Raw genomic sequence first — 18,004 nt, 5'->3', positions numbered from 1 at the left:
GAAGGGAAGCAGACTCCCTGCTGCACAGAGAGCCCGATGCAGGGCTCTATCACAGAGCCCTGGGACCATGACCTGAGCTGAAGGCAGAGGCTTTAACCCACGGAGCCACCCAGGTGCCCTTGCATTAATTTTTTAAAAAGATTTTATTTATTTGACAGACAGAGATCACATAGAGAGGCAGGCAGAGAGAGAGGGAAGCAGGCTCCCTGCTGAGCAGAGAGCCCCATGCGGGGCTCCATCCCAGGACCCTGGGATCATGACCAGAGCCGAAGGCAGAGGCTTTAACCCACTGAGCCGCTCAGGCGCCCCTGCATTAATGTTTCTGTGTGAACTTCATTGAAACGATGTTTTCATTTCATTTGTGTAAATATCTATGAATGGGATTGCCAAGTAATATGGTAGGTGTATCTTTAACTTTATAAGAAATTGCCAATTTTCTGAAATTGCATTCCTAGCAGCACCATAATAAAAAATTCTAGCTTCTCTGCATACTTGCCAGAGCCTGACATTATTACTTTTGAAAAATTTTAGTTATTCTAATAGGTATGTTGTAGTATCTTACTGTTTATGTTCATCTAACCAGCCGCTACAATCTTAACCATCTTTTCGTGTGCTTATTTGCCATCTGTTTGTGTTCTTTCAATAAAATGTCTGTTCTAAACTTTTATCCATTTTTTTTACTGGGCTGCTTGCTTTCTTAGTGTTGGTTTTTAATTCTTTTTATATTTTATCTGCCCATTGTGCAGACCACTCCGGAGTTTGTCTGGGACTTCTTGAGGGTTTGCGTGGTAGTACATTTCTCAAAGCATTTCCTTTGCTTCTTTGGGTTGTTTGCTTATGCTCAGCTATGGGTGAGCCTGGAAATATTCACAGAAAGGGAATTCCCTTCTCCTCCTTTCCTCCCCACTCTCTTCACTCCCTTTTCCAATCATCTGTGGCCAGATAGATGGGGTTTTCTTGCAAATTTAACTTCTGCGCAATTGTGCCATTTTGTACAAATAGGCCTGCACTACGGACAAAGCAGTTAAGTAACAGGGGGGTCCTTTGCCACTCCTTCAAGTAGGGGGTCTGCTTTCCTAGTTCCCACTGCCTGGGAGTGCAGATCCCCAGCTGGAATTAGGTCTGGCTTCTGGGCAAAACTAGGAGGGAGAAAAACTAGGAGGGGAGACCACCCCCAGGGGTCTTTCTTCTGGTCCTCTCACAGGATGGATTGCTCTCTGAGTTTTGGCTGTCTTTGATTCATTATCTCACTCAGATCAAAGCTGGGAGATAATAGGAGAAATGACCCAGGAAGTCAGGGACACTTTACAGGATACTCTTCAAGTGTGTCCACGAACACAGTCTGTCTGCTATTTACTTTTTGGAGTCTCCAGATAACTGCTTTTATATGTTGTCCGGGTTTTTAGTCGAAATCAGAGGAGAGATACACTACAGCAGGCATCTTGGTTGACGTCCATTTTCTCTCCCTGGATTTTCAAGGTTGGAGAGCCCCGGGGTTCAGCCCTGGGCCCTCGTTCCATCTCTGTCTACACACACTCCCTTTCTGACTTCCTCCAGTGCCACCGCCTAAATGATTCCCCAAATTTAAACTGCCAGGCTTTCTCCTGAACTCCAGAACTGCTGGTCCAATTGTATGGTTGCCACTTGGGTATCTTATAAACATTTAAAAATTCATCTTTTCAAAACTGAACTCCTAATCTCCCCTATCCCAAACCTGCTCCAACCATCTTCCCCATTTCAGTAAAGGCAAGACCATCCTTGCCCTTGCTCAGGGCAAAAAAATTCATGCCATCCCTAATGTTTGAGAGACATAAAGAACCAGCACTTTGTGCATTAAATAACATATAGAACACTAAGCTCAAAGGGAAGAAGATTAACTTGAGACAAAGTAACATGAATAAAAAAGGAAAAATGATTAGAGGAGAAAAAAGTGACCAGAGCATTCCCTGTCATAACTTAAACACTGACTATTAAGTTAACAAAAATTAGAATAACAAAAATTAGAATAAGTTAATAAAAATTAGAAAAAAAAGTAAATGGTAGATTTGGATGAAAAAAAGACTGCATGTGTGGGTTGGGATGGAAAGGAAGGCTGATAGACGGCGGCTACACAACAGAAGAATGTTATTAAATATGGAGATATGGGGCGCCTGGGTGGCTCAGTCGTTAAGCATCTGCCTGCAGCTCAGGTCATGGTCCCAGGGTTCTGGGATGGAGCCCTACAACAATGTGCTCCCCACTGGGCAGGAAGCCTGCTTCTCCCTCTCCAACTCCCCCTGCTTTTGTTCCCTCTCTTGCTGTGTCTCTGTCAGATAAAATCTAAAAAGAAAAAATGGAGATAAATGCCAAAAGACACTGAGAGTAGTTATCTCTGAGTAGAGAGGGGTGGGGGACACTTGAGATTGCGGTTTTTTAGAAGTTGTGGAGAACTTTTTGGCATTGAAGCATATACATGTATAACTCTAATAAAATAAAAATGGTGGAGAATACATACCAAATTGTTAAGATGATAACAAGCGTTCTTTTGTGAACTTAACCTTTCATTTACAAATTATATATTCCTATTATACCTGAATTTTCTTAAGGAGCATGTATTATAGTTTTATTTTAAAAAGCATAAAGTGGGGGCACCTGGGTGGCTCAGTGGGTTAAAGCCTCTGCCTGTGGCTCGGGTCATGATCCCAGGGTCCTGGGATCGAGCCCCACATCAGGCTCTCTGCTTGGCGGGAAGCCTGCCTCCTCCTCCTCTCTCTCTCTGCCTACTTGTGATCTGTCGAATATATAAATAAAATCTTAAAAAAAAAAAGCATAAAGTGTATTAGTCAGGGATCTTCAAACAGGAGATACCTATCTTCTGTTAGATACTAGTTTATCTTAGAAGATATCTGTATCTCTTAAAATTCCTAATATACTTTGTTTTTAAAAATAGAATATATATGATACAAATTATCAATGTATTATCATATATATTATATATAGAGAGGAGATATTATATAGAGAGCAAAAAACTATAGAGAGAGAGAAGCCACATATATTGAGGAACTGGCCTGTGATCATGGAGGCTAAGCCTGGTGACCTGCCATTTACAAACAGAAACCTAGCAAAGCCAGTGGTGTGATTCTGTCTGAATCCAAGGGTAGATACGAGGTGTGGCAATTCAAGTAGATGGAAAAATAGAGTGAATTCTTTCCTCTGCCTTTTTTATTTTATTCAAGCCCTCAACGGATTGGATGAGGCTCACCCAAGCAGGGGAGGTCCATCTTCTAATACACCCATTCAAATGCTAATCTCCTCTAGAAACACCCTCACAGTCACACCCAGAATTTTTTTTTTTTATATTTTATTTATTTGACAGAGAGAAATCACAACTAGGCAGAGAGGCAGGCAGAGAGAGGAGGAAGCAGGCTCCCTACGGAGCAGAGAGCCCGATGTGGGGCTCGATCCCAGGACCCTGGGATCATGACCTGAGCGGAAGGCAGAGGCTTTAACCCACTGAGCCACCCAGGCGCCCCCACCCAGAAATGTTTAATCAGAGTACCCTACGTCCAGTCAAGTTGGCATATACAATTAACCTTAATATGAAGATGTAAGAAAATACTGGATACCGAATTTACAATCTTGGTATAAGCATCACTTTCTAAGATGACCTGAAACCAGAATGCACAAAATTTTATTTTTTTTTTAAGAGTTTATTTATTTAATAGACAGAGATCACAAGTAGGCAGAGAGGCAGGCAAAGAGAGAGGGGGAAGCAGGCTCTGCACTGAGCTGAGAGCCCGATGTGGGGCTCGATCCCAGGACCCTGAGATCATGACCTGAGCCAAAGGCAGAGGCTTTAACCCACTGCCACCCAGGCACCCCTGCACAAAATTTTAAATGTCTTTAAGTAATTTATACCAACATTTATGTAGATTAAAAACAGAATCTATCAGATGGGAACTCCCTCAACTTCTATAATGTACTTAACATTGAGACCCAATCTCATCTATAGAGGCCGCTTTTAAGCAAACAAGCTTGGGCAATGGAATGCAGAAAGGGTCCACAGCAAACCCCCCCCCCCCCCCAATAAACGGGCCCAACAGGGCAACCCACCTCAAAATAGCCACAGGCTCTTACTGACCTATGGGCTACTTACAATTAGGCAGTAACCAAAAAAGGGATGATCCCATTTGTCCCCAACCTTTTCACCAGCCCCTACTTCCTCCTGGCAAACAGTGATCCTGCCCGCCATTCTCTAACACTGCATTCAATCAACTTCTTTGTTCCACCTCAGGTGAATTCTTTCATTTCCCGCTACCACTTTCACCCTATCGTTGCCCCACAATTAGGGGCCCCCATCTGTTCGAGACACCCCATTTAGACACACCACCCATCCTCTTTACCTCTTTTAAGTCAAGGTAGTAACTGTCAAGATCAAAGACTAAAAATTCCTGTTTTGTATTCCCTTCTTTCCCTCTAAATTTTAAGATAGTGGTTCTCATCTTTTATTCAGGACCCTTCTACACATGTAGGGGAGGGAGAATAAACTTCCATCTATCTTTCTAGTTCTTTTTTTTTTTTTTAAAGATTTTATTTATTCATTTGACAGACAAAGATCACAAGTAGGCAGAGAGACAGGCAGAGAGAGAGGAGGAGGAAGCAGGCTCCCTGACAAGCAGAGAGCCCGATGCGGGGCTCGATCCCAGGACCCTGAGATCATGACCTGAGCTGAAGGCAGAGGCTTTAACCCACTGAGCCACCCAGGTGCCCCTATCTTTCTAGTTCTTGTTCCTCAGTCTTCTGATGGCTTCTCAGCAAGTCCTATGATTTGTCATTTTCAAACTCTATCCTTTCTCCCAAGTTTTCTTACCTAGTCCCAGTGCTTCAGTTTCTAAGCATTTACTGAGGACTCCTAAATTTAGATCTCCACTCACACCACTAATCTGAATGTCAGAGTGATATAGCTAGTGAGAAATCTGACTGCACCCAGTTCCCTGATTCAAGCCCCTCAGTGGCTTCCCATTGTACTTAAATCCTAATATACTTGTATGGCTCCCTACAGTCCGCTTTCTTCCAATCTTTCTGTCCCTAATATTGGCCTTGTTACAAATTAGTTCACATAAAAAGGACCTTATGTATACTGATTGATGTATTTAGTAATCACTACAATTATACACAAAAATGTTAGCATTGTTAATGTGTGTGTGTACATGGAAGGTTACACCAATAATTTCTATATGCCTATCATTTTTTTTACTGGAGTAACCATGTTGTATTATCAGGGAATTTGCCAAAAAAGTTGTCCAGGGGTGACTGGGTCCCTAGTAGGTTAAGAGTTGGTTAAGAGTCCTACTCCGTTGTTTTTTTTTGTTTAAAGATTTTATTTATTTGATAGAGAAAGAGAGATCACAAGTAGGCGTGGGGGGGGGGGGCAGGCTCCCTGCCAAGCAGAGCACCCGATGTGTGGCTCAATCCCAGGACCCTGGGATCCCGACCCGAGTCGAAGGCAGAGGCTTAACCTGCTACTGAGCCACCCAGGCGCTCCCAGAGTCCTACTCTTGACTTCACATCAGGTCATAATCTCTGGGTTCTGAGATAAAGCCCCACTTACTACTGCAGTAAAAAAAATTAAAGCCAACAGAGAGAGCCCACTTGAATACACAGGCCCATCAGGCCACCGACCTCAAAGGTAACTGCTCAAAAGATATCCAATCTGCATTCTTTCTAAGGAAATAGGCAGTTAATATCTGTAGTTCAGTAACAGCCCGTTTTTCATGAAACTTGGAACTAGCCAAAAGCAACATAATTACTTTAGACAAGAGGGAGGAATAAACAGGTTCATTCAACTGCAAATGCACCCTTTCAAACTTCAGGTGGGACCAGAAATCTTACCCCAGAACACAAACGGAAATCACCTTTGCTTTTCTTTTTATTTTAAAGTAAGTTATAGAAAAAGCACATGAAGTGAAATGTCCATACACCATCACCTAGATTCCACAGTTAATCAGCATTTTGTCACATTTGGCTTCATATATTGCACTCTGTCCTCCCCTTTTTTTTTTTTTTTTTTTTGCTGGTGTTCTTTATAAATGTAAATTATAAAAACCAAATTGCACCGATTATATTTCACCAGAATCTCTAATAAGAACATTTCCTGAATAATGTATTTTTTTAAAGATTTATTTATTTATTTGACAGACAAAGATCACAAGTAGGCAGAGAAGCAGGCAGAGAGAGAGGGGGGAAGCAGGCTCCCTGCCAAGCAGAGAGCCCAATGCGGGGCTCGATCTCAGGACCCCGAGATCATGACCTGAGCTGAAGGCAGAGGCTTTAACCACTGAGCCGCCCAGGCACCCCCTGAATAATGTATTTTTATGCATATCTTTAACATGCCACTGTATTCCCACTTCCCTGAGTCAAAAATGTCTTTTCCAATTGTTCAAATCAAGCTCTAAAATATGACTCACACATTCATTATGTCTATTTTCTTAAAAAATAAAGATTTTTGGTATAAGAAAAAAAAAGAGGAAATGATGTACAATTCAAAACAGGGAAAGATACGAAACTTTGGAGCATACACACATACATATAAAATTTCATCATCATGCAAAGTAAGTATTATCTACAACTTATAATTAGTTTAAGTCCATCATAGAAAATGAGAAAAACCTAGGTCCTCTGGTGAATTTAGTAGTGTCCGAGAGTTAAACAGGAGCAGGCATCCTTAACAGCATAGCCTCCCACTCAGCATTTGCTTTGAAAAAACGGTTAACTCCTGAGACAGTCAGGGATCAGTACAAGTTAGTTACACTTGTAAGAAAATGCTGAATAAAAATAAATATGCCATCATTCCTGAGTAGTTTTTACTATCTGGTGATCCATTTTATTCTCTGGCATGGTATCTAACTGTATCTGTTATTAGTAAGACTTTCCAATTCTCCACAATGTCTAAGTCACCATGTTGTAAAACACAATGCCTAAGAACAAAGAATCTAGGGGCACCTGGGTGACTCAATTGTTAAGGGTCTGCCTTTGGCTCAGGTCATGATCCCAGAGTCCCAGCATTGAGCCACCCATCAGGCTCCCTGCTCAATGGGGAGCCTGCTTGTGCTCTCTACCAATAAATAAAATCTTTTTAAAAAGGGGGGGCAATTTAGAATGAAATGGAACTATGTAAAGGGTTTCTAAGAAAGCAGATGTAGCGAGTGCCACCAGCAGCTGGCCCCTTGGGGTAAGGGGAAAAGCTGTCAAACCCTGGTATGTTAAAAGCTCTCTCTGATGCCCACCCCCAACCCCTTCAAATTGAGCCCTTAGAGAAAACCAAGGTTACAATCGGCTCCTGTCTAGTACCCAACTTGTACATGGCAGGAAGAGCAGTTTGTTTTTTAAGATTTTTTTTTATTTGACAGATCTTGCAGGTAGGCAGAGAGCAGGCAAAGGGAGTGGGAGAAGCAGGCTCCCTCCTGAATCGGGAGGCCGAGGCAGGGCCTGATCCTAGGACTGTGGTATCATAACCTGAGTAGAAGGCAACCGCTTGACTAAGCCACCCACACGCCCTGAGCACAATGTTTTAATAGCACAAATTCAGAGCTGAGGAGAAGGTGACGAGTTGTTTTGGTTAATCCTTTGCAAACTCCGTCTACACTTTGACAAACTTAATCACCCACAGACCCAGCAAACCCCTGTGACATTCCTGGAGAGAGGTATTACTGTTTTCTAGAGAATTGTTGAAACAAAATAAAACTTTCTTCTTGGATTAAACTGAGAAAGAAAAAAAACTGGGGGTGGTGGAAAGATTAGCTTTACTGGCATATTAATACAATAGCCCATCCACCTTCCATTCTTTAAAACTAACTACTAAGATGATCCAGGGAGTTTTCATTCACTATCTGTCCCCATACAGATCCTGAGAGGTTTTGAATCAGGTCCTACATAGAAATAAGGCCTAAGAGGTCTAGTAAAAGTGTCAGTGAAAGTATAGATGTGAGATTTTTCAGTCCTGTTATAAAATGAGATCTCACCCAGCTCATAGTCCAAGAAAATGCCAATGCCTCTGGGGTTCACAGCCAAAAGCAGCACGGTTGCTGTGGCTTCCACCGCCTCATAGCGATCTTCCTGCCGCTGAATCACCCAGCAGCCCTGCCAGGCCTGCGGAGATCTCCTGGCCTTGGGGGGAAGAGAGTCTTTGCAAATCCCGACAGCCCATTCAGATTTATCTCCCACTTCTACCTCCCAGTAATGCCTGCCAGAATAAAAATATGGAAAACCCAGGACAACTGTGTTGGCTGTAAACCTTTTTGGAAAATGAGGAACGTTCTGTTTTCTCTTCGAAAAAGTCACGTATTTCTTATCCTCTGAGACAATCAAGTTAGGGTGTGCCGTCTCGTGGTCTAGGATAATGTCTACTCTAAATTTGTTTATAATTTTCTGCAAAGCAGAATACTGGGGAGGAAAGCTGCAGCCTTCCCTTCTTAACTGGATTGAGAAAATTGATGGACTGATCTCATCCTCAGACCTCCTGTAGAAATTTTTAATTTGGGACAGCAATTCCACTTCAGACAGCACACTGTTCTCAACTACTTTACTAAGCAGACCTCTCAGTATGGAGATGTAGTTTGAAAATGCGGTGATGTTCGCATTGAGTTTCTGCTGAATGTCTTTCTCTTCATCAGCTAGCCTCAAAAGAACGGCTTCTTGATCACGGTCTAAAAATTGCTTCAAGCACTCAAATTCAGAGAGTAATTCCTGCCTTTGATTTTCCACCTTCTCTTTCAGCTCTAAGGGCTTTTTGCTTTGAATGATTATTAATTTCTGAACATTTTCCATCTGCTTCTTCAAGGGCTCAATGTAACGGCTGAGCCTCTGCCTGTGGTGAGAGGCGGCCTCCTCCATGGGCCTCACCAAGTGGCCTTGGTGGTCAGGGGGCTGTGTGCACTTGGGACACAACACCTCGAGGTCCTCCTCACAGAAGAGGGTCAGGACCTGATTGTGCTTCTCACACAAATGTTTCTCTTCTGGCCTCCTCTTCTTGGTCCTGGTGACGTGGAGGAGCTTGGCAATGTCAATCATCCTTCCCAGCTGGGTGTTGCTCCTCAAGTGCCTCTCCTGGCATGCATGACGGCACACGGGGCACGGGAACCTGTCCTTGAGTTCAGCCCAGGACCGCTGGATGCAGCAGCGACAGAAGTTGTGCCCACATTCCGTGGTGACGGGGTCTCTGAGGTAATCCAGACAGACGGGACAGTTGGCTTCTGCCTGGAGTCCTGCCAGGGCTGCTGGGACTGCCATTGGGCTGTGAATGAAGACCTGGACTGAGGTGGGTTTTCTTCAGGAGCGTGGGCCCCACAGTGAGAACTGGATACACACTAAAATCTCAGACCTCACTCTACTGGCATCTCCTAAAGTATGAATCTTTCAGGCCTTTTAATTCCAGCTGCCACCAGGAGCTCCTCCGAGTCTGTAGCCAGTCACAACTCAGCTAGACAACTACTCTTCAGTCTCTGAAAACAGAAAATAAAGCCAAGCTAAACAGCTCTCCCAGGAGAATTGTTTCCTCACATCATTAATTACTACAGAGAAGATATTACTTCCTTAAAGCAAAATAAAAAACTCTGGATTTGTTTCAGGGGGTCCTACCCACTTACCACAGTCTAGTCTGATTATCCTTTACTAACCCCCGTCTTTTCTTCCCATGCCTTTTATTTTTATGCCCCATCTATTCCTACTACCCAGTACCACAATCTCTGCATCCCATCAACCTCCCATTAACCCCAAGTTGGGCTGTGGAAAGCTCATGAGCTCTGGGACAGGAAGATGTGTTAACCAAATTAAGTCACAGCTTTGGTCACCTATCGGTGTAACTTGGAGGAATTCATTTTACGTGCCATTAATATGTGAATTACTTAGAGATAAATGCAATCAAGATTCAACCAGGAAAGGCCTTTTACCTCCATCTTGACTGGCTTCAAAAAATAATTTCCCCATTCATGGAGTAAATCTGCAATTATAAATAGGGAATTTACACTGCATGAGATCCTTAGTAAAAAGAGAGCTATTACCAGAGAGAACTTTTTCATGTAAGAAACTTATGTAACATAACCACCTTTGTTTACCACAGATTTTTATGGTATGAAGTCTCAATCTCGTGGTGGTCTTTTGAGTCTATCTTTGTGACATTCCCGTGCACAAATACGTAATTAATTTTTTTCCTGTTAATTTATTCTACCTCAATTCTTAGACTAGGCATAGAATCTAAAAGGACAGAGAATTTTTCCTCCCCTATAACCCCAAACTCTTAGAATCAGTAAGTAGGACTCTAACAACACTTTTAAATTTTTGACTTACGAGATTACAGAACTTAAGGAAACCTCCTCAATTCTGAAGCTTGAACAATAGTTTCTCTGATGGCTCAGAATTCACATATACCAAATTTGGTTTGCTTTTTTCATCCCTGGTCCTAGAGGGGAGGACATACAATTTTCCCTCTATCCTCCTAGGTTCTTGGCCAAGACTCTACACTAATCAAAAGATGTATTAACACAAAAAAACAAACGTAATTTTTGTGACATACATACATCCTGTACACAAGGGAGATACTGAGCAGAACTGAGTAACTCCCAGAACTGGCCCAAGCCACCACCTTAGAAACCATCCCCAGCTAAACAAAAGATGTTGGGGGTGGAGGGCAGTTTTGACCGTATCAGGCAAAGCAGAGTAAACAAGGTCAAGGTTAGGCAGATTTGAATCCTTGCACTCTCCAAAGATAAGGGTATCCAGAGATTTAGTCCTGCCCCTCTTCCTGATGGAGCTCAAGAAACCCTTACAAATGGGTATTTCTCTGAGGAATTTAAATTTCCCTCACAAAGGGCAACATCTATTCTATTTTTAAGGATTCTCCAGCATTTGCTGTCTTTCAAAAGTAATTAGCTTGAAAAAGTTGTTATGCTGTGAAAGAGCATATTTTGGGATGGGAAACCCAAACCAAGTGAAGTAATTAAAACCATCCTTTATCGGTTAAAAAAGCTTCATGTCAGACGAAGTTTTGCCAAATACATTTTGCACCAAATTTATCAAAGACTTGTTCTATAGCTTTTTGAGTTTCAGACTTGTAGACACTTCAGGATGGCCATGTGACCTGGAGCGTGGGGGAACCATGCTCCTTCTGGCATTTCTGCCTCTGCTTACACAGGTGCAGGATTTAGAGAGTGCTCAGTTGCCCAAATCCTTTACTGGGCCCACAAGACTCCCCCACGGTCTGACCCTTTATCTGCCACCCTCCCGCCCCCCCAAGCTAGCTCCAGCCTGTTCTTCACTTTCTCCAAGTTGACCAACTTCTGGCCCCACGACAGTGGCATACTGCTGACTAAGGTCCAGCAAAGCTCTGGCCCATTTCCTCCTCTTCCCTCAGATCTCACACATCCCGTCTGTCCTCAATACCCTACGTTCAAGGTTCATATCAGACACGTCCCCCTGGAAATCTTAGTGTTGTGGTTTTCTTTGAGGTCACGCTGTCTTCCACACTAACCACCAGAAACAGTAATAAGGCTGTATCCTTATTTATCCTAAATGACCTTTAAACATCCAGCTCAGGAACTCATTAAGTGTTTATTGAATTAGATTCCTGGTGCTCCCTTTACAAGTTGTGACTTGGGGTAAACTACTTAACCTCAGACTTAAGTCTGCTCCCTTAAGAAAGCAGATTGGTTAAATTAAGTAAAACCAAGGGCACGTGGGACTTCAGAATCAGGGGTACAGGGGCCCATGGCTCTTAGCCCTCCACTTCCCCCACCACAAACCACTTTTCACCAAGACATCCTGTATAGAGTTCCACATTCAATGTCAGACCCACCCCTCTCTGGGCTTTGTCACACACAGGTATTAATTCCTCTTTAGGACAGGGTGGGACCTGGGTACTGTGTGTTTAGCAAGCATTTCAGGTGATTCTGTACGAGGTTGTTTCAGAGACAGGGAACACTAACACGTTTTGAAATAAGCCAAACCCGAATGTCATTCCTGACCAGGTGCGCTCTCCAGGCGCAGTCTATTGCAGGCCCTAATTCAGGGGCCCACAGATCCTCCCATCTCCAGGCTTACCTGCAGTAGCAGCCTCCACTAATGCCCCTTCATTTGAGCAGAGAACCACATATAGGAGGGAAACCCGCATTAGCTGTGGGGAGGTGCAGCTGATAGAGGACTCTAGCTCACCAAGGCGGTTCTTCCTGTAAGTGGGAGGGGCATGGACAAGGGATGGAATGGATGGATGGAGGTATGGAGGGAGGTTCCTGTGATTATAAGCACTTAAAAGTGTCTTTGGCCTAAGAACTTCAGTCTTCCTCATAGTAGCCATGTAGGGCATTTTCATTCCATTTATTTACTAATTTACTTATGTATTTTTAGAGAGAGAAGTGGGGAGGGGCAGAGGGAGAGAGAATCTCTCATGTAGACTCCCTGCTCCTACTGAGGCCAGAGCACCTTAGGGCTCCATCCCAGGATCCTGAGACCATAACCTGAGCCAAGGAGTCTGAGGCTTAACCAGCTAAACCACCCAGGATTCCCATTCACTCATTTTTATTTTTTTAAAGATTTATTATTTCTGTATTTGGAGAGTGAGTGAGTCCTCGAGAAAGAACACCAGGAGCAGAGGGAGAAGCAGACTTCCCGCTGAGCAGGAGTCGGAGCAGGACTCCATCTCAGGACCCTGAGATCATGACCTGGGCCAAAGGCAGATGACCAACCGAGCCACCAGACACCCCTAGACAAGTTTCTTATTAACTTCCTTGAATCTTGTTTCTCTCATCTGTATTACCAAAACACACACACACATAAATAAGAATACACCAATGGGCAGATCTTGTTTGGACCCTATACTGAACAAATCAACTGTAAAAAAACTGTGAGACAGCATGGAAAATCTGCAAACAGGGGGATTATTTGCTGATCTTGGTTTTAGGTTGAATTTTTTAAGGGTGGGGGCACCTAGCTGGCTCAGCCCATAGAGCTTGATCTCAGGGTCATGAGTTCAAGTCCCATTTTGGGTGGAAAGATTACTTTAAGAGAGAGAGCTACTGAAGTTCATTCAGATGAAGTGATACATCTTCAAATGATATATTATTTAAACATAATCTAAGTGAAGAGGGGAGAGGCAGGACCAGAGTTGGAAGATAAAACAAGACTGGCCACATGTGGATGACTATTGAGAATTACTGATTATAAGTGTGTGTTATCCTATTCTCTTTATTTATGTATGTATCTTAAATTTCTTATAATTAAAAAAATAAGTATGGGAAAAATGGGTTATGTAAGGAGCTTCATAAATAAAAAGAAATTATTTGAAATATTAATGTTATTGCTACAATGTCAGTTTAAAAATACCTACACAAAATGAAATAATTCTATTATCAAGAAATTATCATATCCTGAAATATGAATATCCAGACATTTTTTTCTGTATGGTGATAACTACAGAAACTATCTACGTGGACTCTCCGTCCCAGTAACTGCACTCAGAGGTTTGACCAAACCTCAACTTGACTTCTAGCAGCATATGGCCCTGTACTAGGGATGACCCAGCCCCTTTTTTGAGTGCCTATCTGAAAAAGCTCAAGGCTGTCAAAATCCTCCCCAACCCGAAGATTGTTTTTGAACATTTCATTGTATTTTCTTTGTCTTGATATATAGATGCATTTTAGAAACAGATCTTTCTACATTCTTCCTTTGGTTTCCTGACAAGGCAGGAAGGAGATGAGAGATTTACTCTGTCCCTGAATCCTTCCCCGTCAGAAAGGCTTAAACTATTAACCCCAACAAGCTTGAAGGAGTAAGAATGAAGTCCGAATCCAAACAGTTGCTTTTCCTACAAACCACCCCGCCCCCCACCATGGTCAGCCCCAGACCAACGTTTCAGGCACCCAGGGTGTGGGCAGGAAAGAGAAAATGGAGACCGGAGGGATATGTGGCCATCTTGTGGGAAGGATAAACCTGCGGCTAATGGGATAGAGGGAGGCAGAAGGCTGGACAGAATGTCTTCTCACCCACAGAAATAAAACCGTGGGCGGGCAGCCTATCAGGGTTAAGGTCACAAGTTAATTGCCTGAAGGCATCTTCGGATTCCCTTTACCTGTGGAGTCCACACCTCTTTCACCCAGGAGTCAAAGATTTTCCCTCTGAAAAGTCATTGTTTTCTCAAGAGCCCTGGGCTCTTGCATTTTGACCGTAGAAGACGCTATGCCAAGGCTCCGGTCAAACCAAGTTCGAACAACTCAGTCTCTGCTTTGCCTGAGTTTCCAGTCCATGAGGCAATTTGTCATTGAGTCCCAGAACGGGCATGACCGAAGCCAATTCACTAGACGTGCTGTTTGTCAGATGCCAGAAGCGGAGAGTAGGCAGTGGGTGACAGTCTCACCCCAACCCCCAGCATGCAGGGGCCACTGAGGGGCCCCTGGGGAGGTAATTAAGGTCAAGCAAAGTCCAGTTTTCGCAGCAGTGATCTGGGCAAAGGAGAGAAAGGACAGTCCACTCCCAGCAAAGTGAGCGACTTAAGGAAGTTCTGGGACAGAAAGGGACAAGGGGTGGCTGGAAGGGCAAAAATGCTAGTAGTTGTGCAGCCCTGGTAAGGGGAACTGGCAGGGGCGGTGTGGCCTCAGTGGGGCAGGGGCCCAGGAGGTCAGATGGTCCGAGTCTTTTTTAAGCCAGGGAGGTCAGGCTAGAGCCAAGGAAGCCAGAGAAGGGGTCCTCCAGTGTCCCCGGGAGGGTGGATCATGATCCAAGGACAGAGTGAAGCACACAGGCCACAGGACATGCTGACAGTGGCTGTGAGGAGTTAAAGGAGACAAAGCAGAGATACCACTAGGCTTTTTTATTATTTACTTACTTGACAGAGAGAGGGGCATCACAAGTAGGCAGAGATCTGGGGGTCGGGGGCAGCAGGCTCCCCACTGAGCAGAGAGCCCAATGCGGGGCTCGATCCCAGGACTCCAGGATCATGACCTGAGCTGAAGGCAGAGGCTCAACCCACTGAGCCACCCAGGTGCCCCACCACTAGGCCTTTGATCTAGCTCTGAAGAGACAGGAGCTGCCATTGACTGAAAGGGAGAAGATGGCAGGGGGAGCAGGGTCCTGAGAAAGGCAGATCCAGGAAGGGTGGGGAGACCAGCTCTTCAGCAGATGCCTGTTCCTAGTAAACCCAGTTCACAGCTGAGGAAAGGACCTTCCGAACTGCCCATCCCCACATCCATCTGTCTCCTGAGGAGCAGGCTGAGGCTCAAGGCGCTGGAGGAGCTTTCCCAAAGCACCAGATGCTAAAGGGGAGCTGGGTTTTACTTCTTGGCAAAGATTTACTGAGAGTCTATGAAGAGCCAGTCACTAAGCCAAGAGCCTGCTAGTACAATGATTTAGTTCCTCTTCCAAACTTCTTTTGTTGTTTTTATAGTTAGACTTTACGTTTTAGAGCAGCTTTAGGTTCACAGCAAAACTGCAAGGAAGGTACAGAGATTTCCCGAATACCCACTGCCCCCACATGTACACAACCTCCCCTATTATCAACATCCCCCACCACTGTGGTACATTTGTTCTAACTCATAAACCTATGCTGACTTACCATAATCACCCAAGTCCATAGTTTAGAGTTCACTCTTGATGTTGTGTATTTTATGTATTTGGGCAAATGTATAATATGTATCCATCCAACAGAAGAGCATACAGAGCATTTTCACTGCCCTAAAAATCCTCTGTGCTCTCTTCTTCCAACCCTCACCCCAACCCCTGGCAATTGTTCCTGTCTCCACAGTTCTGCCTTTCCCACAGTGTTGTATGGTTGGAATTATACAATATGTAACCTTTCCAGATTGGTTCCATTCACTTAGTGCTGTGCATTTAAGGTTCCTCCGTTATCTTTGCATGGCTTTATAGAAGGATAACTGGAAGAGAGGTAGGCAGGGACAATGGCCCCCCACCCTAACAGGAAACCACCCTTAAAAGGATCTTACACCATTCTGGAAGTCCACCACCCTTCCCCATGTGATAGATAAATGACAAAAACTTGAATGGGTGACAGATGCATGGAAGGTTAATCAGATTAAAGCAGCCCCCCAACAAGTTCCTAAAAACTCCTAGATCTAATCTCCAAACTGGCAACCCTCTTGGGTCCCCTCCCTCCTTAGGAGCTTTGTATTATCGCTTGATAAACTTTGCTTTGCCGCCCACCACTCTTTGTCTGGTCTGCCTCTTCCTTCTCCGAAGAGGTGTGCCAAGTACCTCAGACACAAAAGAAAAAGAAAAGTAACAGCTAAATAATTTATTTCCTTTTGACACTGCACAGGAGTCCCTTTTCCGGATGTGTCCCGGTTTATTTATGCACTCACCTACTGAAGAATATCTTAGTTGTTTGCAAGTTTTGTTATTGATTTGACAGACAAAAAGGAGTGCCTGGCAGCAGATGGAGGGGCAAAGAGAATCAATCCTCCAGCAGACTGCCCACTGAGGGTGGAGCCTGCTGAGGTTCATCCCAGATCCCATGACCTATAAGATACGACCTGAGCCAAAACCAAGAGTTGGAAGATTTTAACAAACTGAGCCAGTCAGGCACCACCAATCATTTTACCTTTTTTTTTTTTTTTTTAAGATTTTATTTATTTATTTGACAGAGATCACAAGCAGGCAGAGAGAGAGGAGAAAGCAGGCTCCCCGTGGAGCAGAGAGCCCTATGTAGGGCTCGATCCCAGGACCCTGGGATCATGACATGAGCTGAAGGCAGAGGCTTGTAACCCACTGAGCCACCCAGGTGCCCCAATCATTTTACTTTTAAAAGAGTGTATCATTTAAAAATAAAGAGGTGGGTGACTGTTCCCACACAAACCGTAGTTCCTAATGGATCCTCCCCACCCACGTAACTGTTTTCCTTAACTCATCTTCCAGACTGAGGCCGAAAACAAGTTTTCATTTTCCTATTTGAAGCTATAAACATGAGCCTCTAACTATTACCCCCCTTACTCCATTCCCTTTACCAATTCCCTAATTTTATGCTTTCTGAACACAAATATAATACTATTACTATTCCATTTCAAGCACTGGAATAGCTTTTCATTAGTCCCACAATAACGCTCAGAGGACACCACATCTCAGAGAACTCCTATTTTCTGGCTCCACGTGCCTTCCCTACCACACACTCAGCTGAGACTTTACATGTATTTTTGTTAATGTTTGGTTAATGACACGACGTTGGAGTGTACAGTTCACGATATGAATTCTCCCTTGTTTTCCCTCAAAATTGTACTACCTATTCTCACTCTTACCGCTACTCCTAGTGTAGGCTGAATTAATAGGAAGCTGAAAGATAGTCTTGTGGTACGTTCGAACAGCCAAGATTCGACTTGCTGTGACCTTACTTGATACTTAACATATCTGAGCAAAATTTCACATCTGTAAAAAATGTGAATGATAGTTCCTTACCTGCAAAACCCCTGTGAGGGCCAGAGGATGAGTCAGTCTGACGGGGAGATGCTGGCGCTGTGGGGGGGTGGATCTTCCCCTAACAGCCCCAACAATAATGCCGTCAAGATCTCCTTTTACCACTTCTCCAACAGGCCAGAGACAGAAGCTCTTTCGAAGTCCAGTTAACGCAGTCCTAACACCTCCACTAATGGGTCTGAGGGAGGACCTGGGAGTCAGTATTTCTTAAAGAGGCTTTCGATGAGCCTGAGGAGAGTGTCGACAAGCCGCAACCCCAAGTTCTGGAGCCCCAAGTGTGGACAAGCCACAACCCCAAGTTCTGGAGCCCAGCGGACACTCAGGAAGCTTCTGCTCAGCCAAACCTCAGAAAAGGCCCTACCTGGCCCTTCCTCCTGCCCTTTTGTCTTACCTGGAGCACGCAGCTCAGATGCCCACAACACACAGGGATCAAACCAGCCGCAGGGAGAGACAGAGACACCGACAACCCCTCAAGCGGCCAGCTCTGGTGACAATGGCGCTGATGTGTCCTGCTTGGTGATTGGCTGTTCTCCTGGAAGGGGGCTGGTTGTCGGCTTGCGCA

General features: G+C 44.2%; 1 protein-coding gene across 1 annotated transcript; it reads right to left on the bottom strand.

The window, feature by feature from the left end:
- Window positions 1–7,857: 7,857 nt before the first annotated feature.
- LOC123931836 (putative tripartite motif-containing protein 75) lies at window positions 7,858–9,267 on the bottom strand. The gene has a single exon (XM_045989447.1). The coding sequence runs from the start codon at window positions 9,265–9,267 to the stop codon at window positions 7,858–7,860; it is 1,410 nt and encodes a 469-aa protein (XP_045845403.1).
- Window positions 9,268–18,004: the final 8,737 nt, after the last annotated feature.

The sequence above is a fragment of the Meles meles genome, chromosome 2 (genome assembly GCF_922984935.1).
Source record: "Meles meles chromosome 2, mMelMel3.1 paternal haplotype, whole genome shotgun sequence".
In the NCBI taxonomy this organism is placed as follows: domain Eukaryota; kingdom Metazoa; phylum Chordata; class Mammalia; order Carnivora; family Mustelidae; genus Meles; species Meles meles.
Note: the sequence above shows the minus strand (reverse complement) of the source record. Positions and strands in the feature narration are given on the sequence as shown.